Source organism: Corapipo altera, unplaced genomic scaffold (genome assembly GCF_003945725.1).
Source record: "Corapipo altera isolate COAL_440 unplaced genomic scaffold, ASM394572v1 62, whole genome shotgun sequence".
In the NCBI taxonomy this organism is placed as follows: Eukaryota; Metazoa; Chordata; class Aves; order Passeriformes; family Pipridae; genus Corapipo; species Corapipo altera.
Window position 1 is genome coordinate 12,469,620 of NW_020884894.1, and position 22,785 is coordinate 12,492,404.

The following is a 22,785-nucleotide window of genomic DNA, read 5'->3' on the forward strand; positions in this document are numbered from 1 at the left end:
CAAACACTATGCTTTAGTGCCAGCCAGAGCAGCTGCTGATGTAATATTACTCTGTAATTTAGTGCTTTTCTTTGCAGTTAGGGAGAGAATAATTTTTAAATGAATTTCCTTTCTCCAGAAAGAATTATTACTTGATCCAGAAGAATTATGTGGTGGTATTTAACTAGTGGTATAAATTCTTCTTTTTTCAGACATTGACAAAGAAGGAGAAAACATGAGATGGAACATATCAGAAATATTAATAAAGGAAGAGAACTTACTGATGTGTTGCAAAACCTTTCCAAGGTAATTTATCAACATTTCCAAAAAAATATGTAAATTGTCAACAGTGGTATGAGACTCCTTCTTTAACAGCTTATTTCCGGATTAAAGGAGTACAATGAACTTACTTTTAGATTCATAAATCCAACAGATTTTTAGTTATTGCAGTTGGGTCACAAACTGAAATATTCAAATAAACACTGCTCTAAATATTATCCTAGATTTTTAAAAGGTTCATTTAGATTTAAAAGTGTGGTTAGTTTAAATTCTACTCCTGTCTAGTGCCTTATTTTAAACAAAGATATGGTTGGTAGATTTTGTTGAAGTGTGATGCAACAAACAGTGGATGTTGGGAATTACTCTCATCTTTCTAGAATCTTTTTTGATCTAACATTGCCCTGAGCAACCAGGACTTAGGAGACTTTGTAAAGCACCATAGGAATGAACATTGGCAATTTTTTAAGTCATGCTGAGTCCAAGAACATCATGATCCTTACAGAAATTAAAATCTATATAGAGCAAATTATACTACTTAATATAAAGTTAACAGAACCTCCCCAGACACAGTGAATTACTGTTACCTGCTGTTTGCCATTCTCTAGGCAGGATGTCTTAGAGCAGAAGTGTCTCAACAAATGTGTAGTACTGGTTCAGAAAACACATGCTACAGGAAGTGGGGGTTTTTAACCTAAAAAGTCTGAACTCTCTTCCTAACTGCATGAAGCAGTTTACAATATAAGTTATTAGAAATAAATTACCTGGTCCTCTGAATAATTTACTCTACCAACACAAAAAAACAAGTACATGTAAGTTGATTCTAGCAATTCATCAAGATACAGTTGTATGTCTGAGGCAACATTTCCATAGAAATCTCTTTAATTGCCCTGCATTAAGGGAGTCTGTTCAACTGTGGTAGAACAAAGTAAAACCAGAAAGCATGAATAATGCAGTATTGAGTATAACTTGTGGTTACACTTCAGCGTTTTCCAGTTCTCAGTTTCTAGGGACATTAACATTTCAATCTGCATACATTTTTGCATATGGCAACACTTGATTGATTAAAAATATACCAAGGCTCTAAACCACAGCATGTTGCAGTGGAAACCAGGTTTAGTAGTCTGTGTGATGAATTCCCAGAATCAGGTGAAGTGTGCAGCATTAACTGAGAGATTTTTTTGTATTGCTTTTTTTTCCTGTATTCAGGTAATGATGAAATATAAATGGTAGCATATGTAACAATGATAAATGCAGAAATAACTGATCCAAAGCTGCAAAATAGCATTTCACACGTTGGCTTGTTCTGTAAATCTGCACAAATCACTTAACTCTGCATTCCTGCCTTGCTCAGTCCAGCTGTGTGTGATGATAATGGAACCTGAGTGTCTTATGACTGACTGTAGGTGAAAACTGAACAAACTTTTACTGTATGAAGCAAAGAAGGGGGAAGGGTTCTCTGTTCACTCCAAAGGGAACAGGATGTCAGGCAGTGTTTGTGTGCTATTGAAATGCTAAACAGAGAGGAAGCCTTAGAGGAGCAGCTGAGGTCACTTGGTCTGTTCAGCCTGGAGAAGAGGAGACTGAGGGGTGACCTCACCGTGCTCTTCAACATCCTCCAAAGGGGCAGCAGAGGTACCAATCTCTGCACTCTCATGAGCAGGCACAGGCCCCTGAGCTCAGCTCACCTGCTTAGAGCATGGTGCTAACAAAACCCAAGGTATGATCCCCCTGTGGGCTGTTCACCCAAGAGCTGGCCTTGATGACCCCTGTGGATGCCTTTCAACTCAGAGTATTCTGTGATTCTAACTCGAGGAAGTGGCATCAAGCTGAGTCACAGGAGGTTTAGGTTGGATATCAGGGAAAGGCTTTTCACCCAGAGGGTGGTTGGGCACTGGAACAGGCTCCCCTGGGAAGTGGTGACAGCACCAAACCTGCCAGAGTTCCAAAGTGTTTCAGCAATGCTCTGAGGCACATGGTGGGATTGATGTGCAGGGCCAGAAGTTGGACTCAATGATCCTCATGGGTCCCTTCCAACTCAGCAAATTCTGTCATTCTATTTTCATTTACAACTTCATACATGAAAAGCTTGTCACCTGAATCATCTACCTCTATGTCTAGCTGCATTAAGTACTTCAGACCTTTGGTTTAAAAAGCAGCAAGCTGTGCAGATTCAGATCAGGTAGATTATCTTGAGGTGTTTACCTTGCATTGTTTAATAATACTACCTTTCTAAACAAACAAACAAAAAGAAGTGCTACTGAATTCTAGGGTTGCATATCTGAGGGTTAGCAGACTTTCTGCAGGGAGGTGGCTGCATTGAATCAGCCCTGATCTGACAAGCATGTGTTGCTATGGCAATGGAGACTATGGAATGTGAACATGCTGCTTCAGCCATGTGACAAATACGAAGCCTAAAATCTCTGATACGTATTTTTATTTTTTTAAAGCATGGGTCTGTTATACTTTTCCCATTAAAAATTGATAGCAATGAACCTTTTTCTTCTAATATTTTGAGTGATTGAAAGCTCACTTTGGCACTTCAAACTTGCCTATAGTGTATTTTTATAAATAAAACACCTTGGCAGGCGGAGGTTGCCGGTGCTCGTTCCAGTGTGACTTCTGTTGTCCCAAGGAGAGTAGTAAGATATTCCTTTACTAATTCTTTAGTTGCTAGATCTTGGGTTATTGATAGTGTATGTTTGATTTTGGTTTTGTTCCTTTCCCCTTCCCCCTTCCCTTTCCCTCTTCCTTTCAGAAATTGTATATAATATTTCATCTGCAATGTATGTAAATACATTCATTTTCATATAAGTTTGGCTAGTTTGGATCTTTCCAAACTAGTTTTTTTTCCTTAGCACTGTGCTGGAGGTTTTTTTTGGTGTTGGGTCAGGGACTTGGCAGTGAGCCAAGTAAAACTTAGGGACAAAAACAGATGGATTTTTGTGTCTGAATATCACAATCCCTTTTACATCCAACAGTCTACTGCAAATAAATTGGATTTCAGTGGGCAGTTTTGCTTTGTAGCATTTCTGCAAGGTAGCTGTGTTTGATTCTGTGGAGCAGCTTGGCTCTTTGCAGTCTCAGAACTACACGCTACATTGTTTGCTCTGATAATGACATGAAATGCTCATTATTTTTTTCCTTTTCCTTGCTATATCCTTTTTTGAGTTTATGACTACTCATTTCCCAAATGGTATGGAATTCTTTAACTGTATCCACATAAATCCCACCCACAGCTGCTTCCCCCATGGGATCACTGAGCAATGAGCACCCACAAATACAATGTCCCACACGTGCCCCAGGGGGAGGATGTGCCTCCAAGGGCCCCAGAGTGTCTAGGCAGATTTTCAGCTCTCACCAGAGCCGTATTTTATTAACCTCACCTCGTGTCATAAATCTTTGCCAGGTGGGTTAAAGATCACTTTTCTACAGGCGTTTTTGTAAACCCTCAAGTGCAAAGGCCATGATGATGTTGGTCACCATGAGCTTCTGGCAGAGCTGACACAGGACAACTGAAGTTTGTAAACAGGAGTTTGTTGTTGAACTGTAGCAAAATTGTGGTACATCTTTGGGAATCCTGGCTAATAACTGACAACTGCAAGCTAGGTTTGGAACTTGCACTGGCAGTTGGTTATCATCTTTCAGCCAAATTTTACGTCTTAAATTTAAAGAGGAGGTGGGAGTAAAGACAGGTTTGCATTAAGAATGTAGCACTTCTATTCTGCCTTGAAATAACCCTGTGAAGTAAGAGTGCTTAGGAGGTAAAAACTGGAACAAGTAATTGAATACATAAATAAAGAGTAAGGAGAATTTTTCAAGTGATTCAGTACCTTCCTCTGTTCTGAAGTTTGCCCAAGCACTCCTACATACCACCTCCTGTGGTGCAGGACATTTTAATGTAGTGTGGGAGGTTAACATACAAATCCCTACTGACTGCACTTGTGCATGGCTTCCCACACACCTTTGGAAATAAGTTCCCTTATTCAGAAAAGTTAATGAGTATTATAGCTGTGTCCCAAACGACAAGTGCAGTGGGTAGAAAATTACCCATTATGTCCATTTTTAATTAAATGGCATTTCATAATTTTTAACTTTACTTCTTAGATAAGTTTGTGAACCAAGTGTGAGCAGTCAGTAAGACAGAGGAGTGGTCTTGTGCTGAGGACTGGAAAGCTTGATGCTGCATCTTGAGACAAGTACCTTGCCCAGGGTTAAGCCATGATATTGGTGAAGTCAAATTTGCTCTGATGTTGAGTCACTGCTTGCACTGATGACAAACACAGAGCTTAGGAGAAAACTAGGAATCCTCTGCAATTCATAACTAATACAGTACAGATGACATGACAACACCAAGGAAGTAATTAACAGCTTATCAGTAGCAGTTTCTGAGCAGTCTCTCAGCTTTCAATGACATGAATGCTTTAGGCTGCTTCACTCAGCACAGTCCAACATTTGCTGAAGGCAGCCAGAGCTTCCCAGTCTGGTTTTGTGCAATGAGTTCCTGGTTCACAGCTGGAACTCAGAGCTGTTACAGTGAAACAGATGGAATGTAAGGTCAGGTCTAAGCCTTACAGCTCTTATTATTTATCACAACTTGACTAATTCCAGCAGATAAAAATATGGCACTCCCTGTGTTCAACCTGCCACTTCTCTGCAAGAAAAAAAGTGTTTTTATCGATCATGTGTTTGTACATTTCTGAAAAGTCAGTAGGAGCCTGCCCATACCTTCTACTCATTAGTGAAACCAGACAAATCAGTTTAACTACTCAATTTACTAACAGGAGTACAGGAAATAGAAACAAACAATAAACTACAACAAATTAAATGGTTTACTGTATTGATTTGAAACAGTCAGGAAAAAATACTGACTGAACATACACTTAGCATTTACAAAAACTTTTCTGAAAGGAGTAAGTATCTTACTCTATTCCATTAATGTATCTTGCTTCTTAAGGACTTGATGCTAAATATTTATTCCCAAGAAAAGCCTCAGATTAAGTCTAAGAAAACTTTTTCAAGTAGATTTGATCCCAAATTCTGGCTGCTTCATTGCACAGAAATAGGGTTACGTGTATCTAGCTGAAAAACTAAATACATTTTTAAATATGTAAATACCTAACAGGGGCTGGGGTATAGCAGTGGTATTTCTTCTTGTGCACTTCACTGTTTTGTGCTTCTGAAAAAATATTTGCTAATACTTGGACATACATCTGACAGATCCTATTACCTTGAAAAAATAGAATTATTTCACAGATTAACAAAATTTGGTATTTTGTTTAGAAATAGATTAGTAAAAACTATCTCTAACTTTTGTTATGGATCAAGCCATTTCCTCACCTAAATTCTATGAGATTTAAACACAAAAGGTATAAATTTTACTTTACAAATTGAATCCTTCTAGACTGATAACAGAAATATGAAGTAGAGGTAATAGAACTTGTCTCCTGTTCTACTGTTAAGCTGCAGCAGAGACAATTTCTTGCTTAAATTAGGTGGTTCTCATGTCCTAGAGAAATATCCTACTGTCATGTATGTTTATGTCCTTGTCTCAGTGGTAATAAACCAGTGATCCTTCTCAGAAAGTTAATAACAAAACCAGCTGAACAATGAAAAACATGATGACCTTGAATTTATTGCACAGGCTGGTCTGACCTGGGAGATGAAGTAAAGTGTTCTTAAAATGGAAGACATGAAAAAATGCCAAAATACAGCGAGGCACGTGGCTCGTAGGTGAGCCTCAGGTGAGCTCCCTGCCAGGAACCTGAGACATCCTCAGCACTGAAGCCCAGAGAGCAGAGCCAGGCAGGTTAATCACCAGGAGTACTGCAGGGCTCTGAAACATGGAGTGCTCCATGACTTTTAGCTAGGTGGAGAGAGCAAATATTTTGTCTCCTTTTCTCTTTCTCCACATGTAAATCCAGATTCTTTGCTGCTTCTCACCAGAAACATGCTCTTAAGGCAAATGATCTATATGTGTATTTTGTGCAAATATTTGATAACTTCAGGATTCCCAGACAGCTCCAGCCTTTCCTGTTCAGCAATCCAGATCAGTGTGCTGGCCAGCTGAGAGCCCAGGCAGCTTTCAGTCAGCATTTCCAAGCACATTCTGCCATGGGAGAGTCAAACACCAGTGCCTGCAGGCCAGCCAGTTACCCGTTGTTTCCTCAGCCCTCACTGAGGCAGAATTTTCCTTCTGCTTTGATGGAGTAGATTTTAAAAGCAAACACAAATACATCATAGCCTGACAGACATCATTCTATCAGCCCAACCTCCCACTTCCTCCTTTCTTTTCTCATTATCTGACATCCTTAAGCTCTGAGCTAATTGCTTTCTTTTCATAGGCATCCCTGCTAAGAAAACATTGATTTCTCAAACTTAATTTGCCATTATTAAAGCATTTGGTGTCCCTCCAAAAAGAAGGTGTAAATCACATTTTATTGTTACTGATTTGCTTCTGTCTGTGTGGAAGATTTTCATGCAGTGTTTGGCTTTCGAAGGTTTATTTTTGCTTAAGGTGCTGACATTTTGCTAACCATTTAAACAAGGGAAAACAGCTTGGGCTCAGTGACAAAAACCTGATTGGAAAGGTTTGAATGGAAGGCAGGAAGGGGAATGTTTGTGTCACTGGATTAGGAGCCAAAACTGGACTAAGGAATTTTTTAATTGAATGTGGGCTGTTTTATCTTTTATGTTCATAGAATATTATTTTGAGTTGGAAGGGACCTTAAAGATCATCTAGTTCCAACTCCCCTGCCATGAGCAGGGACACCTTCAACCAGACCAGGTTGCCAGAGCCCCATCCAACCTGGCTCTGAACACCTCCAGGGATGAGACACCACAGCTTCTCTGGCAACCTGTGCCAGGGCCTCACCACCCTCATGGTAAAGAATTTCTTCCTTACATCCAATCCAAACCTACTGTCTTTCAGTTTGAAGCCATTCCCCCTTGTCCTGTCATGTCCTATGTCATATTTTACTTACATTTTTCTTCGTTGTATCATAGTCTGGCATAAAAGTACTAATGCATATAATAGAAACATGGAAAATGTGAAGTAACATATACTGCAAAATTTGCCAGTAGATGAAAAATCAAGGATGCATTATCTTCATATGGGACTAACTGCTTTGGAACCTGCAGTTGGTTCAGCAGATGAAATTCCTGATGAGGAACATGTTATGCAGGAAGTGCATTCACTCACAGGACCCTTCTCTCCAGTATTCTCTCCTCTGTCAAAGAGCAGCCTGCCCCCTCTCTAGCCTGCCCTTACTCTCTAGCAAATGATCTGTTCCGGGGACTGAAGATGCTTTAATGACAAGAGCACTGACTTTGGAGTTAAAGGCACATGATTGGATTCCACCTAAAGGAATTTGAATAAACTACCTGTGTCTGAGTCTTATAAGGACAACAGTACTTGCCTTTTTCTCGAAACATCACAAGAAATACCACAAGAACTCAGGACTGAAGCAGTTACAACAGAAGCGAGGATTTCTCACACATACCAGAGATTACATCATTCTCTGCTTTCTGATTTTACTAGCACTGAAACCTCTTTAACAATTCACTACACAATACCACATTCCAAAGGTCCTTCCAGACCCCTGAACCGTGTAAAGCAGGGTTGGCCAATCCATGGTTTGGGACTTGCAGGTCCATGTTTTGGATGCCCCGGTGATGTGGATAGGCAGGGACCCCTTATTACTGCCCTGGCCAGCCCTGTCTGCCAGACCTGCTCACAGATTCCACTGTCATGTCTTTAACATGCTCCAGGCATGACAGTATTTAGTCATGGTAAGTATTTACTGAGATTTCCTGCATTCTACTTCACCTTTTTCATACAGGTACAAAGATCCTGCTAGCACAGCTAAAACAATAGCCATGCTCCTGGCTCATCTTAACCTGCTTAATCCTTCTTTGATGACCTCAGACACAGCTCAATTACAAAAATACTAACAGTTATGAGAATACTTGCTCTACAGGCACAGTATTTTCATGCAGTCAAATTTACCATCTGTCTTGATGAGTTCACTCACATAAGGTGACATTTTTACTTATGCACGGAACTGCAGCTTGGTCAATAATTCTGCCTTCCCAGAAAGGTTACTAGGCATGAGTCAGTGGTTACAAGCAAAGTGAAAACTCTGAGGTACAAGAGTTGTCCACCATTCCACAGTGCAATAAGAAAACAGAGCCAGCAGCATTTGCAGCACCTTTTTTTTAAATACATGATCTCATTTGTACATCATAGTACTGTACACCAATCCACCCCAAGCAGTTGCAATGTCCAATTTGTGCTTTAATCTGAGCATGTAGAAGGGAGTGGATATATAATTCATGCCTCAGATTGTTTTACTCAAGACTTTGAATCAAGCTGAAGTTTCTTGCTTTTAACATCAGATAGAAAAACTTTCTCCAAAAGCAGAGTCTGCATATGTACAGGACAGGAAATATTTTGTGGATATCAAACTCAAGTCTTTGTTTCCCTCTAATCCTGTATGTCTCAGGTGAAGTTCCCACAGATGCCATTCAACATTGCAAAAAAACCCTCTGTAAGTTATATACTACTGCCCTCTACTGCATTGTTAATTTAGATCATAAAGCCATCCAAGTCACACTTCCTGTCAGGTTTATGAAGCTTATTCATGTCATCAGTCAACCAGCCCACCTGTACAGCAAAGATATAAATAAAGTATTCAAAGTTTTGGGGAAGAAAATCACAATATGTCTGAACCAGTAAGACTATAACAATAAGGATTTGTATAACTGTATTTGTTAAGCTTCTCACCTTTCATCTCCCAATTTCATAAGAAAAACACAGCATCACAGTCATTCTAGAATTAAAAACACCCTCCAGTCAGTTCTATCTGTTCAAACACAAGTTGAAAAAACCCCATAATGGAAAACCTGTAGGATATGTGAAACATTAATACCTTTGGATTATCTGAGGTTCACAATTCTCTAATGCTACTGACTGCCAAAGATGTCTACAAGTACAAAAGGCATAAAGCTACACAAACATATTCCTTTCCCCAGGAACTTATTATTGAACGTGCCTCACATCCAGGATATGTCTTGGAATAAATAGCATCTGAACAAACTGTGTCAATCCTCTTAATTCAGTTCCCCAGGAACTGTTGTTTCAGTACAGAAAAGAGATTTCTGCAGGACACAAGGCACTTCAGACTTAATTTAGTTCCTCCATTATTTACAGAGCACTCTGTGCACTCCTCCGTTGCTTGTTTCTAATGGAGAATGGGCAGATTGAATGAGAAAAACTGTGCTGCATTTTTCCCATTAAAATGTGTTGAATTAAGGTCAGGTTAATAACTTTCCTTGATGGCATCATGCTAGGGAACTAATTTCAAAATGATTACCTGAACAGAAGGCATCCTGAAAACATTTTTTAATACAGCATAAGCAAGTAAGAAGCAAACAAAAAGAGATTGAGTAATCTCAGTCTCACACCGCCATAAATTCTAGGACAATTAACAGAGAACTCCAAATGCATCATAAGACATCTTAGAAGATGAACCAATAAGTAATTACTGTGAGAGACAGCAAGAATCTGTGGGAAAGAAAAACAGCACCAAGTTGACATTCCAGCTGAGCACTGAGGCAGCACCTTATTAACCACAGGAGACAAACTGTATTAGATCAACTTTATTTATATTATCAAATTTGACAATAAAATATTCCAAATCTATTGAACGCATTCATACACAGGAACATATAAAATGCCAGGTCTCAGAATGTGTTCCATACAAAATACTGGTTAGTGTAGCAAAGTCATTGCCAAACATTCCCTGAATTTAAGAGGGCCTTGAACACACTGTGCTCCAAGAACTACCTTAATACCAAACATTCCTTCCTTTGGTCTGCAAATCCTTTGCAATTATTGCTAGTTATTGAAGTCTTCTGTTTTTATACAGAATCACACAGTGACTCTGAACCTCTTCAGAAGTATTAAAATGACAGCTGAAAGCTTCATCAGCATTTTTGATACGTGTTGTCAAAAATAAGAAACACATTTGGTCCTCAAGACTAGTTTTGGTTTCTGAAAACATCCTGGATGAATAAAACAAAGTAAAAATTATGGAGACATAATTAGTGCATTAGGTATAACAAAGGTACTTCAGTAAATTCAAACATGTCAACTGTGCAGCTTGGTAAAGCACTTGAGTTAATCCTCTTCTGAAAGTGCCACATTCTCCTTAAAGATTTATTTCCTCAGAGCTCTCCCCCCAGGAACCTCGACTGCTCCAGTGCCCCTGGCTCCAGCAGGGCTGTGACAGACACACTCAGTGCTCTCCCCATGGTGAGGGAGCATTCCCAACACACAGCCAGGAATAATGCTTGCACTTCCCATGAGAACTGCATCCTAACATGCAAGGAACTGCCAATGAAAGGGCTAATGATGATTTGGTAGAAAAAAGAATTCCACCTGCTGGTCATAAAGCTACAGCCTGCAGATGCACCACATCCAACCCAAGTCCCAGCAGAAGCACCGTGTGTGCTCCCACAGCACTCAGGCACACACACTCCCCTACAACAAGGCTTTACAGTGACAAACAGCAGCACAAATACCTTGAAAAAGTTTCAGCTTCATTTTACCTTATCAACTAACACAAGTTTATTTATGGAGACATGCAAGGACTTGTCTACTAACAGAAAGCTGATTTATAAATTTTTATGTTAAAAGATACAGTCAACTGACCTCAGAAACACAGTAGTTGCCAAAATTAGAATAAGAGTTGTGCTTTTTTTTTTCTTTTCAGTCACAAAAAGTAGTATTAAAAAACTACTTAAGAAAATAAAAAGAACAAGCATCTTTTTGAATTGTGTATTTTGGAACTTCAAATCACAAAAAACCCCTGAAGCTAAATTCTTGCTGTGAGACTGAAAATGCTACTGAGTAGGTAAGGATCTAAATGAAGCTTAGAAACATTCTTCAAATCAGGTTAAGAATCATTCACTTATGTTGTTTTCTCATTTTTTCATCCCTTGATGCCCACATTGCTATCCTGCAGTCCAGCCTCCAGCTCCACTCATTCCCGTGCTTAGTAACAGACATTCTACTTCAGCAAGAAACACAGACTGCAATGAGCTGTTTCCCTTCATTTTTTCAGTTGTAAACCAGTAGTATAAACAATTTATTCAAAAATTGAGTCAGACCAAGGAGGAGCTTTATCATCTTTGAGCAGTCTTGGAACACAAGTCTGAAGCTTATCCAGCTGACAGCCCTGCATACAATAGAGCACCTGGCTAACAGACATTGTTTTGTGGGTTTTCTTTTTTCATTTTCTTCTTGTTGTGGGGTTTTTTTGTTTTGGAGTTACTCTGGAAAAGTCTAGGCAATATTACTGCTGAACTGTAGGTTCCTGGACAACTGAGGGTAAGATTATTGTTCCATTTTAAAAATCAGGAAAATGTGTATATTCCCTCAACATAAGTAACAGGAAAAAACGTGGGCAGGGTGGGGTAGGGGGGAAATAAAGTTACGTAGGGAAGTTAAAACCTAGGAAGACATTTAGCTCATTGATGACCTTAGTTCAAGTTGTTCTGCCTTTAGAGATTTCTGAATTAAAACTTAAAGCCTTAAACCTACCTTAAACCTCCCAAAATGTTTCCATTCCACAATAACAAGAGTTCAAGCCCATCATTTCAACACATCCTACTGATATGTCCAGTGGTAGCAAACATTTTATGCATGCTATTAAAATAGTTAAAACTTGACCCTTTAGACAACTTCAGTTTCTTAAGTAGTAAGTCCTTAATAACTTGATGAGTTTCTGAAACTATTAAAACATTTTTCTTGGAGAACCTAGCATTTTGAAAGCATTCTAAATTGCATTTTCAGAAAACTAAGTGCAGTCTAACTGGGTGACTGGTTTTAAAGCAAGAAAAAGAGAATCTCTGGGTGACACTATTTCTCCAACAGGACTTCTGTAATCAAGGTTGTAAATATGATGGCCCTTAGGCCAGCACTTCTGTGGATGTCAGAGTTGAAATTATTCTTTTTTAACATTGAGTAAAACAATACTGTAGGAAATTAACAGATTTGCATGTTCAGCAATTTATAGAAACATTTAAGGAACAGCATATCCCAACTTCTTGAAACAGCAATAATGAAAATAATGGGAAATTACTTTTAGTCTTAAACCAAAAAAGTTTCTTTTCAGTGGAGTGCAATGTTGATCCAATTGCTGCTTGGTCAGTAGCTGGGTCAGAGATGAAGTATTTGACTGAGAGCAAGGTTTATACTCCACGTGGCATCATGCTGGCTTCCATTCCCCACCCCACTTCAGGAAGTTCACTTCTCTTTGAAATCCTGCCCACCATCCATTACCATTTCCACTACAGGAGATCGTTTTTCACCCAGAAATGTAATTCCACACTGTATGGATTGCTTGCCAGTATTCAATTAGCTTTGATTTATGTGCTACTCCCCACAGCTACAGTTATTACAGGCACCAACCAGTTTAGCATCATTCCCCCACTGATAAATAAAGCACAGGGTGAGAATTCCTCAGACTCCAGACTGTATGTAATCAGGGTTCTACAAGTTAATGAGCAAACAATTTCTTTTAAAAAAAGAAAAAAAAAACCCAGAAGGATAGCTAATAAAGAATCTTCAAGTAATTCCCACATTATCTTTTTTCCCCAAAAGCTGTAGCAAAAGAAAGTTGGATTTCAACAACAGTAACACAGTTCCAGGCAGGCCTGTTCCCTGTCTTACCTCATAGACATGTACATTTACAAACTAAGGTACTGGGAACTGGGGATCAGAACATGCAAGACCCTTTAAAAAGTTTTCTGTGCTTTCCAAATTGTTAATATCGTTCTCTTGTTTTATGGGCATCCAAAACTGCAATCCTTCCTAACCTCCCATCCAAACCTGCACAGACCAAACAAAGGACTCGGGTACCTATGGTTCCATGCCGTACGTGTGAGGGGCTGCACGATCTCTGCAGGAAGGTCTGTGTGAACACTGGACAACACCACAGGCACCAAAATGCATATTTGATCAAATCTGCAGAATGTGAAAATACCATGAAGCATCATAAACACAAATCAGAGACAAACAACATTTAGGACATCAAACGACTTCTTGAACACAACCTTTAAAAAAAGAAAAATAAATAATTCAAATATCTAAATATCAGGGGATTAAAAGGCATTTTCCCATATTTAAGGGAAGGCATCCCAGGTGAGGAAAATAACTATCGACACAAGGTTCTCACAGATCAAAAAGCAGCTTCTTCACGTAGGAGATGGTGGTGTCGTTGGAGAGCATTTCAATGTGCTCGTTCCCCGGCAGCTCAAAGAGCCGCACCTCCTGTTTCTGCCTGCGCAGCCAGCGGCGGCACTGCAGGGCACTCTGCAGGTTCACGGTGCCATCGCCATCGCTGTAGAGGATCCGCGGCTCCCTGTCGGGGAAGCTCTCGTAGTGGAAGGAGTCGGGGGTGTCCACGCCGGTGCCGTACAGGCAGTGGATGCGCACGCCCGGCGGGGCCATGTGGAACAGCAGCGGCTCCGTGTCCTGCCGCATGAACCAGCCGTCCTCGAAGCCGATGTCGCGGTAGAACCGCCCGTAATCCCGCAGGGTGTAGTTGGCCGTGGGGGTGCTCACGAACACCTTGTCTGGAGGCCACGTGTAGTTGTAGGGGAGCATCCAGTTTGTGGAAACTGCCGATCTCTGCTGGTCTCTGATCTTGAGTGAACTGATAACGGGTATCCTGTTGTTGTCACCTTAGAAAAAAGAGTGGAATTCCATTATACATAAAGCAAAGCATAAACCTCAATCGGCAGCAATTACTAGCACTCAGCGATAACACAGATAAAACGTTTGGTCCCTTTGCTTACAGTGACAACTTGAAAAGTTTTTCCTTGTTTATGATGGCCTTCATAATTAATTTCTGTAGACTAACCTCTAAAAACTTACCAATATAAATAAAAGTTGATGAAAAACTAAACCAAGAACACTGCTGCCCCTCCAATATGCCCCTTTGTAAAGGGTGAAATATTTCCTGTGTGGGCCAAGTAAGAAATCAGATTTTATTAGGCATTATTTAGACCATTGGCAGGTTTTATCTTAAATGCTTTTCTGGAAATGTGTTTTACAGTGTTTCTGGTACCTAGAGCATGTTTCTGCTTCAAGAATAAGCAAATATTAATGTCCACACACTTGTGGGAACTCATGAAGAAACTTTATAGATTTAAGAAAATGTTTAAAGTTTTCTACATTGAAAACAAGTAGAGCAGCAATATTTCATACAGGATAGCTACAAATTGTTTATTTACCATTTGGCATAGCATTTTACCAGTTTATGCACAGACTGAAGTTTGTTTTTCTTGTTTTCACCATCACCCTGGCTGGCACACCTCAATTCCTTTGTCAGCTGAACTTTGAATCAGATTATCCATTATTAGGTCTGGGTGGTTACAGCATGTAATGGTCCAGGTCAACCATGCTATAAAAATTGAAGTGCTGAAACCAAAACCACTATTCCTGGAAAATACACTCTGGTGCTATTTCAATTCCATAAGGTGGCACTAGTGCTTCAGCAAGGAGACATAAAGCACAATCTTTAATGCATCTTTAGGAGGAGTACATGGAGATGTCGCTGGTATAAGTCTGAAACAGATAAAGGAAACTCCAAAGAGCACAGCAAGAATCACCAAGGTCCCAAAAAACCTGTCTCATATTACTGTGTGGTAGCAGTACTCAACTGTGCACTCCCACCACCAAGCTACTGGATACTGCTTGGCAGTTCTCAGCAAAGAAAGTCCGAGTTTGAACTGAACAATAAGAGGAATGTGCACAAAATTTATTTCCAGTCGAATAATCAAACACAATTTGACTATTCCAGCCTTCTCTTACAGAACTGGTACAAAGTGCTTATCAAGTACTTTTCTCTGAAGTGAGGACCTACCATGTGGCCAAGACCACATTTAATTAAGTCAGCAGGCACAACACTCACATTATAGTGAACAAAATATTAGGTCTAAGGAAGACACTGCTCGTATTTCAACCTGACAAAAAAATAGAACCAAGCCACCACAGGGAACTTTGTGCCTTTGCCTGCTGTAGGAGGAAGAACATCCTCACTTTATTGGCACTGCAACTGTAATGATACAAGTATTGAGCCTGCAAAGCACAGGAATAAGGAGCTGAAAGTATCACAGAAAATCTACTGCAAATAATTCCACCGTGTCCTGTTTACCACTTTGATAACACAACTGGATGTGACACGAAGTTCCTGGCCATTACATGTTATAAACAGGAATGGGAGCAGAAAGAATGCATTCATAGCATGCCTTGTCTTTCCTGCAGAAATTTAAAGCATTTCTTTAAAGCAACAATTCTTCTACATACTAACCCTGCTAACCTTAGAAACTCTTTAATAGACTAATGTAATCCAGGTGTTGATGCCTGATGGTGGTGCCTTACTTACAGGTATTAGAGATAGGACTAGCCTAAAACTGCACTCTGAGATTAGGTACTGCCCGTTTAACTTTCCTACATGATTCCTAAATTTCTGCTCAAAAAACATGGACTTCAGTACAACAGACATACAGATGAGAATATGACTACATTTCAGTAGAAATTTAACTATTCATTATGTATAACTAGCCATTTTGGATGAAATGCATTATAAAGGATAAACAAGGTACAAAGCACAAAAGTTTAATCCAACAGAAATCCATTATATAAAATGGAATTTTATATAATCATGTATAATTTTATACAGCTGATATTAACATTGCTTACTTCCTGCCATTTCTGTAGCATGCAAACATGTCAGATGAAGCCTGTGGGAAAAGGGAAATCAATTTTTACAGTGCCATTGCAACACATTTAACAATGTGTAAATTGGATGTTTGTATTGAGTTAAGTTTTCTAATTAGTTACAGAGCAGTGCACTACTGTTCAGACTCAAATGCCTTTGCTAAGCAAAGTATTCTTTGCTCTGTCCATGCAAGGCTGACACTTGCTGTGTGTTTTGCATTTCGATGAAGTCAAATTTTTCATGTCAGCTTTGATTAGGGAGAAGATAGTGATATCCAAAGCTAACAAGTCAGAAGTAAGCTACAAAACCAAACCAGAATCATCGAGAACTAAATGCCAAAGCACATGACATCATTATGGTATCACATGATGGGGTAAGTGAACATTTTCCATCAGTCATTTGCAGTTAATCAGTGTAATACGTTATGCTTCTTTAGTCAGTTTTTTTTTTGTCTCAAGCATATCCAGTGTGCTAAATCCCAGACCTCAGTCAGCAGTGTTACAAATTTCACCTGCCATTTACACTGTGGGCACCACTTCACTGCCATGTCTTAAGTTTCCTCTAATGTTAACCTCAGGCAGCTGTGTGATCCTGGATCAAAGGAAACTCTGGAATGCTCTGGAGCCCCTGTTAGCTTTGCAATCCTGAACAGAGCAATCAGGCTGGAGGCAGAAGTGACAGAAATAGAAAGCATGAGGCCAAACAGCAGATGACAGAACAATCTGCAGAAAAGAGGCCAGGAGGGGTCAAGAGGGGACATAGCTCCTGTTACAGGATGGGGACAAATTCAGTCCACTCTCACAAAGAGGAAGAATGACAGTCTGGTCTCAAGGCTTGACACAGCAAGTTGTCATCACTTATGAAAAATATTTTTACCTTTGCAGTACCTTAACCTCTCCTCCTCCAGTCTCAGAGTTCCCAGGCTAGTTTAGGACCATGCACTGTGCACAGCCCTGGGTACCCACCTGAGGCCAGCACACGGAGAGTTTTAGCCACCCCTCCCCAGGGAGCGCCCAGTGACACATAATCCTTGATGTACTTGTCCTTCCAATCCTGAGTCTGCTGGTTGAGGAAGTACAGGGTGTACATATTACCCATACTGTGGGCAATTAAGACAACAGGACTTCCATACTGCTCATACATTAACTCGATCATCTTGCGAAGTGCCACAAAATAGTCTCCATTCTCATCTAAAACATACAGATTACAGTTAGAATTATTAATTGTGAATGCTAAACTTTAAAACCATAAACTTTTAAATAAAAGTGTTTTGAACTGTCTATGGAATTAATATTACAGAGTTTAGAAATTCCAATATTAAGTGGGAGGAGGGTGGGGTTTGTGGACATGTGCTTTGGTAGTGTGGGGGGTTTCTGTTGTTTTGCTCTGTTTTTAAGGAAGTTTTAAGTGGCGAGTTGTTTAAAGAGGAAAAAAAAAAAAAGAAATCACAACAATGAGCTCACGTCTGGGTCCTGGAGTGCCCAGGCCCCAAGAACCAGTCAAAATTAAGTATGATTGTATAGGATGGGAGAAAAGACTCAAAACATAGTTGCTGGCTAGGAGAGGCAAAATTTTGTTCAAGTAACAGTATGTTATTTACTTGGTGCCTTTCGCCAGTCATAAGGTGCTCCTCTTACATCTTCATCACGTTTGTAGCCCCAGTCTACCAAACTCTGCACCAGCATATAAAAGTAACTTCCTGTAGACAACAGATAAGAGAAAAACAGAACAGTAACAAGGTTAGTGTTACAAACAAACTCCCTTTGGAGGCTTTACCTCTGATACCATATATGCAGACATTAAAACTGCAGGAAGCTACGTGCACATTAAACAAAATGAGATGTGCCTACTATACCCCAAAATCAAGAGAATGCTGCTATTAACACTTCTTACTCGGTGGCTGATCTCTCAAAAATTTTGGCAGCAAAATCTAGTATACATAAAGGGGATAAATTTTACTCAGTAGAGAAAAGTTTACTCCTGAACTGTAAAGAAAACACCTCAGAAGTTACTACATTAGAGTCCTAACTTTTGCTGATTGCCAATTAACTTCAGGTAGGGTATAATACACATTCATAAAGATTGGCCTGGACTTCAACATTTATTCTTGCAAACAAATGCTTACAGCATTTGTATCCCAGGGCAGAATTCTGGAAACTACCACAAAACTATTTTTATATCTCTCAAGTAGAGGACTAAGACTGAAGTAACTGAACATAACATTTTAATAGCAAATAAGGGAAACAGTTACAGACTGCATATTGAAAGATGTCACATATTACAAGCTTTGACACATAGGATTTAGGCATTACCACAACTAAATGCATCTAGAAAGGGTTGTAACATCCTACTGAGCATCACAGTCATATCTAAGTTTTGAGCAGAACCTCACTCATTAGTCTTGGATGTTTATTACACAGTCCCTGAAGTGGAGAACTTTAAAGGTGACCCTATTCTAGTTATAAGGCTCATCTGGTGCAGATCATTAAGCACATTGCAGCTCCCTAAAGAGCAATCCTCGTACATACCAACGCTCCTTTTACTCGGGTCAAGAAATTCCAAGGAAAATGTCTGCCCAAATCCTGGGACTCTGATATCCACTCCATCCGGTGGTTCTGTAATCTTACTTGTTCGATTATACACCAGCCTGGGGCAGGGGGGGAAGAAAAAAAATAGAGAAAAAACCCCATGAAACCTGTTGTATTTCCACATGAGACCTCTCAGCAGCACTGGGTCTCACATTCTGAGTGCAGGACAAGAACTTCAAGTGCTTTTACTCAGGAGATAAAACACAACCCAGGCAGACACGATCAGAGTGCTCTAATGGCTAACAGCTTATACAATGCAATCAATTATTTTAATTACTCAAATGCTTTACATTCAGAATCTAAGGCTTTTCTTCTCTGTAACACTGAGCATATGGAACTGTGGCTGAATTTCAGCTTTAGAATATGAGCTACTTTGTTCTGTACCACTTGACTTTGCATCAAGCCACATAACAGAGAAAACTTGCCAAGAGCACAAGACTGTGGCAGTAGGAGATAAAATACCTGTAAAATCAGGCATCAAAAGTATTCTCCTAGCTAAAAATAATTAATTTCTGTTTAACTAGGAACACCTATACCAGCATAAGGGAACACTTTACTTCTTGACTAATTACTATTAGTATCTCAGGAAATGTAGTGAGGTATCAAGTGTTTTGTGAATACTTTTCAAATGACCTTGAGATATGAAGAATCTGGAGCATTGGGTCAGGAGTTGGGGTTTTTTTTTAATCACTATTATTATAGGTGGGGGGTTGTTTGTTTTTAATACCATATCAATACAACTGCCATTTCTGAACGCGAGTTTTACCTCTCGATGGAGTCTCAGAATCTAAACTGACACTCAGACCTTCTCACAACAAAATTCCTCTAATCTGTAAGGCATAGCAAGACAAAGCAGACTGTTCTACAACTCAGTACATTCACATTAAAGAGCAACATGCCAATTCAATATTTTTAAAATGCACAAGCTAAATATTCCTTGGTTTTGTAGTGATATTTGTAATATTTTTAGAGGAAGATCAATGAAGCAGACTGCATGATGAAATAGTCTGAAAGCTTCAAATTGGCAATTTTTTAAACCAAAATAATTCTGGAAAGAGACTTCTAGGGCTGCCTGTAAAGGACCCTATCTGCTAATAACACAAGGTTGTGGGTTCAGACTCTGTATGGGCCAGAGGTTGGACTTGGTGATCCTTGTGGGTTCCTTCCAACTCAGAATATTCCATGAAATGTGATCCAAACCAGTCATTTCCATTTATCTAGTGGTAGAAATTGGTCTCAGCTGCCCAGGAGTCTGTTGCTAATGACACAGTGCCAGCAGAAGCACAAGCTCACATTCCTCCTGCCTGTCCCCTCTGAGCTGCCCGAGGTACCTCCTTCCCCCTGCCTCATCCAAACCTCAGGAATTCATCACAGAACGGGCAGGACCCAAAGAGACCAGTGGGTCATCTGCTCCAACCTCCCTGCTCAAGCAGGGGCTCCCTAAAGCACATGGTTCTGGAATATCTCCAGTGAGGGAGGCTCCACACCCTGTCTGGGTGATCTGTCCCAGTGCACAGTCACTGCACAGGAAAGTTCTTCCTCATGCTCAGGTGGAACTTCCCAGGTATCAGTTTGCCCATTGCCTCTTGTCCTGTTGCTGGGCAGCATCAAGAAGAGCCTGGCTCCAAAAAGAGCAGAAAACATTCTCTTGAGGAAAGCTCACAGAGGTGCCTGAGAAGTGCTCAAACCTACACTGGGTAACTGGTAGGAGAGAAAGTAGAAGCCAAGAGAACCTCTGCTCCTCATCAGCGAAGAACAGCTGGCTCAGACACAGAGCCACACCTTCAGAGCACTCCTGTTAGTCCCAGCAGAATTCCAAGCCATTTCTCTCACTAGTCTTGAATCAAACAAGAGAATTTAGGCAGCCATTCTGCAAGTCAGCCTGAGGAAAGGCACTAACTGCAAAGAGCAATGTTTCTGGTCTTACCTGATATTATCAATCCAGCAATCAATGATGACAGGCAGAAGCAATTCCAGATTCAGCCAGAGTGTAAAATAACTGTCTGTCTTCTTAGAGCAGAGATAGTGCACTACTGATGGCTTATCCAACTTTGCTTCCAACTGATTACCTAAGTCACCTGGAACTGAAAAACAGAAAAAGGAGGGAGGAAAATACAAAAGGGAGACTTAATTAAAGCAAATAACATTTTACATTGCAATATACATATCTAAATACTGTAGCCCTCATTTGCATCATCACTGCATCCAGACACTATAAAATTTTGTCACTGGAAAAAATATTATATAAGAAGAAAGTACTACATGTACATTTTCCACTGAAAATATTTAGATTTTAAAGAATCGGTACCTGAGGAATCATTACATAGAATAATTCTGGATCAACAGTTCATAACTTCCAAGAGAGGACTATAAAGGAACATGTCACATTAGTCCATTGGTATGAAAAACAAAGATTGCCTTGGACATTACCAAAATTATCTGTGTTTTAAAGTACAAACAATCTTTCTGAAAGAACTTTTTCTTCAGTGTCACAACTGCATATAAAAGTCTTTGTTCTCTTTAAACAGTTGCCTGCAAACTATCAATTTGAGATTAAAAACATGAAAAGTAAAAGATCCATTTATATTTTATCTTCCCTTCTTCACCTCCAACCACACTTCTGCAACACAAGATGTAGTTGGCTAACAATGTCAAAATACAGTTTCATATCTCTTACATGCAGGCTTGGATGCAACAACAGTATTGCTTCTCACTTTTTTTTCTTTGTATGCATTACAACTGTAACACTTGGCCTTGTAATTGCACTTTCTCGAGGCATATACTAAATGCCAGTATTCCTTTGATTGAGGTTTATTTTTCTTTATTTTTTAAATGCTAGATGGAAACAGGAATATTTTTCTAAATTAGAAAAATACTTAACAAAACATTCTTACAATTTTCAGCAGCAAGTTTTCAGAGAAATGTCTTACATTCTGTTATGGTTAATCATTTTTTCTTCAAAAAACAGAAAGGCAAAAACATTTCAGCATCTGAAAAGTTTTTCTATGTGAGAAAAATTTAGAAGTTAGGCCCTTCTTAAGGGTTTTCCCAGCCTCTTTCAGCTCCACACAGCCACCTTTCTGGGGTGTGCACAACTGTACCCTATTTACTTGCTGATGTTTAGTTCTGAAGTTTTTTAATTTTTAACCCATACAGTTCTGTCCCCCCACCCCCCAGTAAGTTACTTAATCAAAACAGTTTAAGCTCTATAAAACACTAATACTTAGCAATGGCTTCAGGAAATAGATATCTTTTAGTGGAACATTTAATTTAACTGGAAAGCCAGATGTGCTTTTAGAGAAACATTTATTGCAGAACTGAAAGAAGACAGAACTTCAAACTACAGACCTGAACAACCACACTCTAAACCACTCCCTAACCACTGCAGATTATGCCTCACCACAAGACATACCTCAGGATTTCTTTATTAACTACCCCTACTTTCTCATTAGGTTTCTAATGGTGTTATTTTTGTAGCCTTAAGTGAAATGTTAAGAGCCCCAGTAGCTGACCATGGTTTATTTTAGGTCATATTTCAAGGACTGATAGACTGGAAAGCATAGTAAGGGAGATTATAGGATTGCATCACACCCTAGAAAGAGTTTACTGAAGTTCACTCTTGTAACCTCACAAAATGCTACTTAGTTATTCCTTAGAAAACTAAGGCAACAGCTTGTTCCAGTGTGGTGCCTCTGCTGTATCAGTGCTTTTACAGAATGTAATTCTATTTATATCAATCATTGGTGACTGGCAGTTTCAGCAGCAGACCTGCCAAGGACGGAACAGGTTGATTTTGTCTTTGGTTTCAATGCAAAACAAAGAAGAGTGACATTTTGTTCTATCCTGGAATCTCATTTCCTTGGGTAAAAATCAAGTTCTTCCAGCAAAGATACCTTTCAAAGACTTAGACAAACAGCTGGAGTTTGAAGGACTTGCTGATGAGTGAGTGCAGTTCAAAAACCTCAGCAACTCCTGCTCAGAGTAGGCAAACTCACAACTGAAGAAGTTAAAAATTATAATCAAGATACATTTACCAACAAAAGTGCTGAAAGCAGGAAACTGTACAAAGTCTCACTTGGACTTAATGGAGTAATCTTAGATTAACTGCAAGTTTAATTTAGTTAAGATATTTTATCTTCAAGCTTCTTGAG

General features: G+C 39.5%; 1 protein-coding gene and 1 long non-coding RNA gene across 2 annotated transcripts in view; one reads left to right on the top strand and one right to left on the bottom strand.

Moving 5' to 3' along the window:
- LOC113948966 lies at positions 1 to 16,413 on the top strand. Its single transcript, XR_003528283.1, has 3 exons — positions 1 to 40; positions 192 to 285; positions 16,294 to 16,413. It is a non-coding gene; the product is annotated as an uncharacterized LOC113948966 (long non-coding RNA).
- PLA2G15 (phospholipase A2 group XV) overlaps positions 11,552 to 22,785 on the bottom strand; it is a 16,932-nt gene continuing 5,698 nt past the window's right edge. The window contains exons 2-6 of the mRNA XM_027647017.1: positions 20,562 to 20,718; positions 18,575 to 18,693; positions 17,647 to 17,745; positions 17,012 to 17,236; positions 11,552 to 14,004 (exon numbers count right to left, since the gene is read on the bottom strand). Coding sequence (XP_027502818.1) covers positions 13,493 to 14,004; positions 17,012 to 17,236; positions 17,647 to 17,745; positions 18,575 to 18,693; positions 20,562 to 20,718 — 1,112 coding nt within the window. The 3' untranslated portion in view covers positions 11,552 to 13,492. The remainder of the gene's footprint in view (positions 14,005 to 17,011; positions 17,237 to 17,646; positions 17,746 to 18,574; positions 18,694 to 20,561; positions 20,719 to 22,785) is intronic.